Genomic DNA, 10,909 nt, shown 5'->3' with positions numbered 1-10,909 from the left:
CCAGCCTTTGCTTCCCATATCATCCCCCCACCCCGCTCCCAGGGTGTCCTCTGCCCTCCCCCAGGTGAGCCAGGTAACCTGCCCCCCACCCAGCCTTTGCTTCCCATATCATCCCCCCACCCCGCTCCCAGGGTGTCCTCTGCCCTCCCCCAGGTGAGCCAGGTAACCTGCCCCCCATCCAGCCTTTGCTTCCCATATCATCCCCCCACCCCGCTCCCAGGGTGTCCTCTGTTCTCCCCTAGGTGAGCCAGGTAACCTGCCCCCACCCAGCCTTTGCTTCCCATATCATCCCCCCACCCTGCTCCCAGGGTGTCCTCTGCCCTCCCCCAGGTGAGCCAGGTAACCTGCCCCCCATCCAGCCTTTGCTTCCCATATCATCCCCCCACCCCGCTCCCAGGGTGTCCTCTGTTCTCCCCCAGGTGAGCCAGGTAACCTGCCCCCACCCAGCCTTTGCTTCCCATATCATCCCCCCACCCCGCTCCCAGGGTGTCCTCTGTTCTCCCCTAGGTGAGGCACACACTCCGCGCAGAGCCCCTGTCCCGCTCCCAGGCTGTCTGCTGTCTTCCCCCAGGTGAGCCAGGTAACCTTCCCCTTAGCCCCTACTTCACATATCCCCCTCTTTCTCCCCCCAGGTGGGTGAGGCAACCCCCTGCACAGCCTTGGCTTCTCATTTCCTCCCACTCTGCCCTTCCCTAGGAGAGCCAGATAAAACACTGCACAGCCCCCATTTCTCTCATAACCCCTGCTGCTCCCAGGGTGTCCTCTGTCTCCCCTCAAGTGAGCCAGATAACCTTTCCCCCAGTCTCTGCTTTGCATATCCCCCATACTCCCGGGGGGGAGGTGCTCTGCCTGCTCCCAGGTGAGCAACACAGCCCTGGGGTGTCTCTTGTTTTCTCTATTGACTTCTACCTCCTTCCAGGTGTGCCAAGCACCTTTGGGGAGTTTTCGGGCACCCTCTTATCTCTTTCTGCATTACTACCCCTTCCCTCCTAGTCGCAGGGCAGCAATGTTTGCCTCAGAGGGACTGCTACTGCCCCATTGTGTTTTTTGGTGGGATGTGCACCAGTGTAGCCTCTCTGTCCCAGAAAATACAGGTGAGCTCCGTGTTACCTGGGGGGAGGTGTTGCTAGTAGTCTTTAATCCCTGGGGATTCAAGAGCAGCTGACCTCTCCCCCAAATACTGCAGATGAGCATTGCTTCTCCTTGAAATACCACTAGGGAGCCTCAGATTTCGCCCCCACCCCACCCCCTGTGAAGTAAGACAGACTCATGAGGGGTAGCTAGTAGAGCAAGGAAATCTCCTTCCCCTGGGCACTCCCTTGCTTTGTTGGACCTGAATGGCATTCGGGGGTGGGGGAAGTAACTTAAATTCTCACAGGTATGCTTGTGTGTGTGTGTGTGCGCACACAAGTGGGGGCTCAGGGTGTGTGATAGAACAGTACTGGGGGCTCATACCAGGGGATTGTTGTGTGTGTTGGGGTCAGGACCAGGGATGGGGTTGTGGGGGTGCAGGGCAGAAAATTGGGATGTGTGGGGGGGTGCAGAAGTCACTTGGGGATTTGAGGAGGGGCTCAGAGCAGGGTGTGTGTGAACGGGTGCGGGAACTGGGGCTGGAGTTATGGTGGGGCAAAGGACAGAAGGTTGTGGGGTATGAGGAGGGGCTTGGGGTAGGGGGTGGGGATGTGTGGAGGGGAACAGGAATTAGGGATCAGGGTTTGGGGGTCGCAGAAATCTGGGAAGTGAATTGGGGTCTGGGGGAGTGCAGTCTGGGAGGTGGCCTTTAGGGAATCCTGAGGACATTGCTTATCACTTGCTGTTGTCCTGTTGCTGTCCGGGAGCAAGAGGAGAGTGTCCATCAGGGTCACCCACTCTATCCTTTGTCTGCACCAGCCCTGAGGAAGAAGGATGCATGGATGCTGGGCTTTCCCCTCAGTTCCTGACAGTGACAGAAGGGGAACAGCATGCAACAAGCAGTGTCAGTAGAATCAGAGAGGGGGACATCAGCACCCTGTCCTCCCTACAGTGTGTGTGTCTGTGTCTGTCTGTCTGTCGTTCGCCTCTGCCAGCAACTGGTCTGCTTTGAGATCTTGCAGATGGCAGAGCAAGCATCAGAGGAAGAGGAACAGCAGCCCCAGGGGCCTCTGCTGGTGACCCCTGTGCCCGAGGTACTGGGTGACGTCCTCAGTGAACAGTTTGGTCCCCTCCCTTTCATGGCTGCCATCACTAGGATGAAGAAGCAGCCCTCTGGGCAATACGTCTCCACCGAGAACCTGGAGGACGTCTTGGAGAGGCGACAGGCTGCCAATGCCAAGGAGCGAGAGAGGGTAAGGGACCCAAAGATGCCATGGGATTGTCTGTCCTGCATCAAATAAACCACTGCTTTTTTGTTTGTAAAGCATTAGTGGGGCAAAGAAATGGGGTGGAGAACTGGGCAGTGGCAGGAGATAAGTCTGAACTTCTATGCTAGGTCTCTGTAATGTCCCAGGATGATCTAGCAAGCAGGGACAAAGGGGTCCAGATCCTGACTAGAGTTTCTCAGTGCCACAGTAATACATAGAAACTATGTCTACACTATAGGGATCTTCTGAAAGAAGGTCTTCCAGAAGATCTCTTCCAAAAGAACTTCTTTCAAAAGAGAGGTGTCCATACACGAAACAGCAGATCAAAAGAACCATCTGCTCTTTTGAAAGAGAGCATCCACACAGCCCCCGGCTCTTTCAAAAGAATGGGCCACAGATCAAAAATGAAGACTGTTCATTTGAAAGATGGGCCCTGAGGAGCTTTCGAAAGGGAGCGCTCTTCCTGAAATGGGAAAGGAAGAACGATTTCAAAAGGAGCGCCTCATTCTTCTGATTGACTTTTGAAAAAATGCTTTTTGTTTGTAGATGCTCAATGAGCTCTTTCGAAAGAGCCCCCTTCTTTAGAAGAACCTTTCAAAAGAACTTGGTAGTGTAGACACAGCCAGAGTAAGAAAGGGAAGCTTTGTTTCTGCCTGTGGTGAATTTCACAGCCTGCCCTTGTTGGGGATGTGAAATTCACTCACCTCAGGCTGTGTTTCAAACACTCCCTTATAGTGGGGGGGGGGAATTCAGATTCAAAATTTAATTTCTGGCTGAATGCTTTGCTAAAGGGTGCAATTAATTATTAGTTTCCAGCTTATAGACTCACAGGGTTGGAAGAGACCTCCAAAGGTCATCAAGTCTAAACCCCTGTTCAAAGCAGGACCAATCCCAACTGAATCATCCCAGCTAGGGCTTTGTCAAGCTGGGATTTAAAACCTCTAGGGATGGAGATTCTACCACCTGTCTAGGGTAACCCATTCTAGTGCCTCACCGCCCTCCTGGTGAAATAGTTTTTCCTAATATCCAACCTATACCTCCCCCTCTGTAGCTTGAGGCCATTGCTGCTTGTTCTGCCATCCATCACCACTGAAAACAGCCTCTCTCCATCCTCCTAGGAGCCCATTTTCAGATAGTTAAATCAGCTGTCAAATCTCCCTTAGGCCCCTATGGTTGTCTCTAAATTATTATTCAACGTGTCTATCAGTGTGATGCCCAAAAGGTTGCAGATAGCTTTGGCCTCATATGTGGTGTTGCTGGATATGATCATAGTCTTCACTTCAAAGAGTTTAGGATTGAATGGTGAGGCTTTTTTAACCCCTCCTTCTGGAATCATTTGCCTCCTACAACTGATGCAGTTCCCAACTCTCCATGTGCCTTTCTTCAAATTAATGTGATTCAACACTTTAGCTGTGCTACAGCACCAGATCCATGCACAGAGCTACTCCTCAAATCAATGATTGCTCTCTATCTGCACCAGCTGCAGAAGAAGGCCCAACAAGGGAACCACTTTTACATGCACCAGGTGGCTTGGAAAAGTTATAAGCTTAGCCATCAATTTTGCTTTGAATGCTTGCGAAAGTGACTTATCAGCAAATGAGCACGCGCCATGTATTCTAGATAACCTAGTCAAACAGAAGGCATTGCAGCTGGTAACAAGCCAGCTCTCCATGCATGAGACTCTACACTTGATTAAACCTGCATCTAATCTTTTAATAAAAAGCAACCAATTACTGTACCCTTGTAATTGCTCTGTCCATTTTCAAAGGAACTGCATTTAAAAGTTTTCCTTTTCACCACTGGGTGGAGTTTTGTGGCTAATGGATTGAAATTTTGTGTAATTTGCTCTTCCGTATTGTTGATAGATAAAAAACTTGAACAGTGGCTTTTCGAAGCTGAAGACCATTGTGCCGTTGATCCCTAAAGACCGGAAGCCTAGTAAGGTTGACACGCTTAAAGCAGCCACTGAATATATACGCCTGCTCCGCTTGATTTTGGAAGAAACTGGAGGTTTTGAGGTACACAAGAACTTTCTCCAGTGTTTTTTAAAAAAAAAAAAAAATCTACGATGCTCTCAGTGGGTCTTCGTACCAGCATGCACATGAACGCAACTTAATGACTATTCTTAGTGTCATTAACATCTCCCCAGAATAGTAACAGAGAGGAAGCCGTGCTAGTCTATACGCTATCAAAACAAAAAGCAGTCAAGTAGCACTTTAAAGACTAGCCAAATAGTTTATTAGGTGAGCTTTTGTGGGACAGACCCATTTCTTCAGACCATAGCCAGACCAGAACAGCTGCCCAGAACATCATCTTAATTCATGTGTTTGTTTCAATACGTGTTAAAAACCATCCTATCTTTCTATCTCTCCCTTCTACTTATTAGACTTCTAGTACAAAATACAGGTTGAACCTTGCTCATCCAGCAACATCTGTAATCTAGCATGATTTTAGTTAGCTGGACGACCACTTATCATGTGTGGCCAAGTTTTCCACGGTTCCATAAAGTTTGTTTCCAGCCACTAGTCCTGGATCTCAATGTTTGGTGCTGTTATTTAGCTGTAATTCACCCCAACTGTCTTCTAAGAGCCCAATAAGCAGTGGAAGTGTTGATAATGCTGCTAGACAATAACGACCTCCCATGGTCCAGCAAATTATTTTGTTCAGTATTGGTTACGTGCCGGATTGGAGAGGCTCAATCTGTAAAGGAGGACTTTAGCAAATGAAAAGCTTAAATGTTAAATGGATTGTATTTGACCATCATTCCCTGCCACAAATGCTCCCTGTCAGCTATTGATCCAGAGGAATATAAAAGTAGCTGGGTTATGAAACAAAACTTCCTTATAAGCTAGGATGCTCATAAGAAAGCTAAAATGCATGGGAGCTGCTTGAAAGCTTTCAGGTGATTTTTTTTTTTTTTTTGAAAAAGACAGGCTTTTGTCAAGTAACTTTTTCTTGAGGGGAACATGTCTGTGAACTTCTTGTTGGTTTCTAAAAACTGAAGAACATGTTTGGCTTTTAACTGTTTCTCTTCCTTTCTCCACACACCCTGAATATAAGGGTAGGACTTGGGGTGACCATAAAGCAAGTATGAAAAATCAGGACTGGGTGTGGGGGAGGTAATAGACACCTATAGAAGACAAAACCCTGAATATCAGGACTGTCCCTATAAAACTTAGGACATCTGGTCACCTTTGAGAGTGAGTGGTAGAACACTGATCATGAAGAAAAAGCCACTGGAACTGTATCTGGGGGTGAGGGTGGGAGAAAGGCAAGTTGATTTAAAGTAACTTTTTTCTTTATCTGTCATGCTTCCTCTCTGCTTTTCACATAGAAAAAGTAGAAGGTAGGATGACTTCCCCGCCCCCCACCCACCCACTTTCAGTTTACCTTTATCCAGTGCCAAAGAAAGAGGAGGGGATTTCTAGTGCCCAAACTTCATTTTGCCTTTTTTTGGTTCAAACTGAAAGGGAATTTTTAAAATTTGAAACAAAACCTTTCTCTTTAAAAATGTATTTTCTTTCAAGCCCACCCCCAAGGGAAGGGAAACAGAAGCCGTCCCATTTTTCCCCCACTTCTGGCTTTAACTGTTCAATCATCCAGCCGTCTACATGAGAGGTGGAGGTGACTTCCCGGTTGTCTAGCTCTGAGAATACTCCAGTCGCGGATTAGGGAAGTTAAACCAGCCAGGCAAGTGTTTGCCTGAAGAAGCTGGCACAATGGAACAAAAAGGCGGAGAAGTATGAAGCCAGCCTGCTAGGACTGGACCTTCAGTGTTTGTTATGCAAGGCAGCCTTTTGTGATGAGCTGCAAGCATCTTTGAGGGAAGCCCTAAAACTCTGTTTGAGAAGACAGGTGTTTAAGCTGGCTTCATTTACACAGGTAGGGCATTGAAATTGGCTTACTTCAAAGCAGGCGGGGAGTTACTTTCAGTTCCTTGTTCTTACACTTTCCTCTCTCCTAGCTTATTGCTAACTGAGCTGGACCAGCCAAGACTCCTGTATGCCCTATTTGACACTGAGCTGAATTCAGGCGTTATGCTGTTTAGTCCTTGCAGGCTCCTGCTTTCATAAAGAGAAAGTCCTTGCTTGGGTCTCTTCTTTCTTAAGGCCAATTGTCTTGGTATCTTACCATTGGTTTCTATATGTAATTTGTATGTATTAGTTTCTTACTGCAGTAGCAACATCCATGGGGGATGGTTACCTAACCTGTGCAGCTTTATGTCTCCTTCTTTGGCTTCTAGAAATTGGAAGATCCCCTTAACCAGGAGCTGGCTGGTAGTGTTCCTGCCATGCCTGCCTCCTTAGAGGAAGGTTTTGTGGGAAGTGCCCCTGTGCAGCAGAGTGCCAGCTGCTACCTTGGGACCGACAGCGACATGAGCATAGCCTGGACAAGCAATGCCATGGAGAGTCCTCTCTACATGTGGGGCCGGAGCATCCTTCCTGCTTACGTGGGGATTGTCCAAATCCAGAAGAATGGAAGGCTGGTGAGAACAAATGTCTGGGCTGTGTGGAAGGGGGCTGAGGCTGGGGATCCTCCTCTTGCTTTGTAGGTGATGAGTTGTAGAACTATGGACTGGACAGGGCCTTGAGGTGTTCAGTCCATGTGCCTATGCTGGGGCATAGCACATGCCTACGCCATCCATCGGAGGTGCTTCATTCTGAGTTACTGTGGGTTGTTCAACCCCTGATTCCCCCAAGCCCTGACTCCACTCTGCCTCATCCTACTCCACCTCTTTCTGCCCTATTTGGCACCTTCCCCAAGTATGCCCCACCGTTTCTTCTCCTCCCCAGTACTGATTCATGCATGGAGCTGAACAGCTGATCCACAGGAAACATTGCAAGGATGGGGAGGTGCTGATCAGGGAGCTGCCAGGGTATACAGAAGACCCAATAACTGTTCCACGGAGCAGGTCAACCCTGTTTAGCCCCAGGGTTCTTGTAGTCTGAATTTGAGAGTATGTTGAAAGCTCATGGTAGGCATCTCACATCTAAAAGATGAAACCAACAATATGAACTTTTCTGCCTAACTTAAGCACCTAAACAAGTGGGTTCATTTCCTCCTCTCGCTCCCCAAGATACAGTGCATATGTGCTTCCCCAAGACTTCAGTAAATTGGATACTCAATCACTCTGAAAAATACCCTGGGTTAGTGCATAAGGGGATTTAAAAACTGTATGTCTTTATTTAACATCAGGTTTACTTGCTCCATGCAAAGAGCTTTACTGTAAAGAAAAGAACAAAGATCCTTGCAAGAAAAGCTGCTGGCTTTTTTGTTTTTGTTTTTTTGTTTTTTTTTAAAAGTACTTCAATCAATAAACTAACAGGGAGGGCACTGTGAATTGTTCAAGTCTACAATAGGACTGTGGAGCTAGTTTCTAATCTTGTAATTTAGAGTTGTGCAGAGTAGACTACTTCATACACACAAATAAGTGGCTGCAGGCAGCTGCGTTTTATCTATAATCTGCACACAAGAGGAAGTTTTGGATATTGATTCAGAATGCTACTTGCTTCTCTCAGCGCAGGCTTTAGTTACATCCGTTGCTTATGAAGGAATGTGACCAACTGCAAACCCTCTTGTTCTTCGAGTATGGGTAAGGCTCAGGTCTGTTGGGCCTCTGCACTTCTGTTTAAGAACTGTCCTGCAGCATTTATTTTCAAGTTTGATTTAATCCAATCTCCAGAAGCAGCTTAATGAACTTCCTTGAATAAAGTGTCCAACTTCCTTTTTTTGTTCCTTTAAAGGTATATCAAACAAATCACTGAATCTGGGAAGCTCTCCTGAACTGTCTGAAGTAAGTTTTGTCTGTTATCAAATACAGTTTGAACTTCTCTCGTCCAGCACTCTAGGGGTCTGGCTGGTGCCAAACGAGAGAATTTGCTGGATCACAGGAGGTCAATACTGTCTAGCAGCATTACCAACACTGCCACTGCTTCGTGGGCTCTTAAAAGACATTTTGGGGTAAATTACAGCTAAATAACAGCACAGAACACTGAGACCTGTGACTGGCGGCTGTAAACAAACTTTATGGGATCCTGGGAAACTTGGCCACAGCCATGATAGATGGTTGTTCAACCAACTAAAATCATGCCAGATTATGGATGTTACCAGATGAGAGTGCCAGACCAGAGAGGGTCAACTGGTACCGTGGTGCAGGGCATTTTTTTAAGCTTATTTATGATCAGATTATAGTGCAAGAAATAGTGATTCTACAAATCTTTCAGTAGTCAGTGGGAAAGCACAGGGTGGCTGAACAACGTAGGAAGTGGAGACTCTGGGCGAGACTCTGGTACAATGCTGATTTGTACGGGCTGAGGGTTGGACCTGATATGCGGCTACAGAAAGGAGGAAATTGATGTTATTTCCTCGGCCACAAGTTAGCATGTCTTCATCACCTGCTCCTTTTCAGTCAGTGAGGGTAAAGTCCAAGGGGTGCTATGAAAGAGGGGAGATGACAAGGAATGGGTCCCTTTATAATCAAATATAGATGAGCCTCTGAGGCTGCAAAGTTCAGGAATTTTTTTGGTTGACCTGCTTCCTCTGAAGTGCCATGGCTCAGGAAGGGACACTGGACCAGGACGGTCAGTGATCTGAGGTGGCACTGAGTGTACTCTCAGGAGGTTGACTGGCTGGTTCTTCCTCATATACTCAGGGCCTAACTGGTCTCCATACAGGCCTGCTGAGGTGGGCAGGGGGCCAAAGGGAGTAGTTGCTCCAGGGCTGAAGGGATCTTATGGCTCAGGGCTCCCAGCTGCTGCAACTGCAGCAGTGGCAATGGCTGGAGCCCATGGCCCTTTAAATCACTGCTGGAGCCCTGCTCGGCACACTCCAGATGGCTCTGAAGGCTGCTGGGGGGGGGGAGCAGTGTAGCATGCGCCAAGTGGCACTGACGACTGGCTGCCCTACCCCTTCTGCCCAAGGCCCAGCCTCTTCTGGGAGCACAGTGCCATCCCGCCCCTCCGCCTACCACAACTACCTTGCCCAGGGACCTGGCAAGTCTGTCAGCCCCTCATTCCCATCAGTGGGGCTCGGAAGGAATTTTCCCCAGGTCATTGACCGTGATCTTGGGAGGGTGAGTCCCCTTCCTCTGCGCCTGAGATGTGCCTCTCCAAGATCACCTGGGTTGATCTTACTTCATCGGTTCAGGGGCTTCAGGGTTGGGCCTCAGACTGTTCGTGACAGGCAGAGACTAGTCTCCTGGGAGCTGTAACATTTTCATCTCCCTTTGGGTTCAGTGTGCGGCTGCTGAGTCGTGCTGGTGGCCTGTCACACACAGGAGGTCAGACTGGACAATTTGATAGTTCCTTTTGGCCGTAAACTCTCTTGACAAGCACAGCCACTAGATTTTTTTTAAGTTGCTAGATAGCTTTGCTTCCTAAAACTGCTCCCAAGTTATGGTCTCCTCACCACATTGTCTTTCAGGTATCAATTACTACGGATACACAGCTGATCTTCTTTTCAAATGAAGTTTAATGAAACCTTGAGTTTCCCTGGATGGGTTTTTTTTTTTTTTCCTTTTTCTTTTTTTAATGTAGGGAATCTTTATTTTTTTAAATAGTCAATAAACTACCAGAAGCTGCGTATTCTCTCCAGCTCTGCTTTTTTTCACTCTTGAAGCTTTATCTTAAGCCAAAGTTTCCTTTGGGGAATAAGGGTACGACTGTATTATGGGGAAGATCAACCCAGTCAGGGTTGATCTTCTGGAGGGTGATTTCATGTGCCTGGTAGAGACGCAAAACCAAACTATCAGGACTCAGCATTTGACCCTGGCACACCCTGGTGTGTCACCAAACTCCAGAAAATCGACCCTTCCCAGAAATGTAGACATGGTCTATGTGAGCAGAGTAAGGCCAAAACGAGTGCTTTGAAAATCCAGCAGTTCGAGGAGGGGCTCAGCAGCCTACAGCTCATGAAAAGTAAGTCTTTGTCTGCGCTAAGAGCGAAAAGGGAGCTTCCTCAGCTCATGCATGCATGCTTCTGCTAGCGCTCATTCAGCTAATGCAATAGCCACAGCAGCAGAACCATAGCTGAGTGTGGCCCAGTACCAACCTGTTGGCAGTGCCCAAGGCTACTCTACTGTTCGTACTTTTACTAATTCAACAAGAGCTAGCACAGGTACACGTAGGGGAGCAGGGGACCTGCACGGCTTGCTTGCAGTGTAAACTTATCCCGCAGTGATGCAGAAACAGAACTAGGCTAAGACAAATAAATGTAACTTCTATAAAACTACTAACACCCCTGCCCTAGTAAATTCACGGAGAGTACCAGCAAAGGAGCTTTCGTTATAGTCCCTTTCATCACCATGCATTTTGTGAACAGAAACTGCTTTGTAAGGACCTACCAAAGAACACATGCATTGTTTTGGGATTGTGAACTTTGTGTCTATTGACTTAAGCCTTCCTGAGCAGGGACAAGGTCTTCTCCCTCCTAGTGGATCCCCCAGCAAGCAGATGGAGTGTTTAGTCCCTCTAGCATCACCTGGGCTAAAGTTTATCAGTGCACAGGAATGCTCCTTGAAGTTTAGGAGTGCGAAGAAACAGTCATGGGACTACAATGACAAGGAAGATTTG

The 10,909-nt window shown here is 47.8% G+C and overlaps 1 protein-coding gene across 1 annotated transcript; it reads left to right on the top strand.

The window, feature by feature from the left end:
* The first annotated feature begins 2,093 nt into the window (after positions 1–2,093).
* FIGLA (folliculogenesis specific bHLH transcription factor) lies at positions 2,094–8,104 on the top strand. Its single transcript, XM_074981933.1, has 4 exons — positions 2,094–2,324; positions 4,205–4,357; positions 6,583–6,825; positions 8,084–8,104. The coding sequence occupies exons 1-4, from the start codon at positions 2,094–2,096 to the stop codon at positions 8,102–8,104; spliced, it is 648 nt and encodes a 215-aa protein (XP_074838034.1).
* Positions 8,105–10,909: the final 2,805 nt, after the last annotated feature.

Source organism: Carettochelys insculpta, chromosome 31, assembly GCF_033958435.1.
Source record: "Carettochelys insculpta isolate YL-2023 chromosome 31, ASM3395843v1, whole genome shotgun sequence".
NCBI lineage: Eukaryota > Metazoa > Chordata > Testudines > Carettochelyidae > Carettochelys > Carettochelys insculpta.
This window is presented reverse-complemented; position numbering and strand designations above follow the sequence as displayed.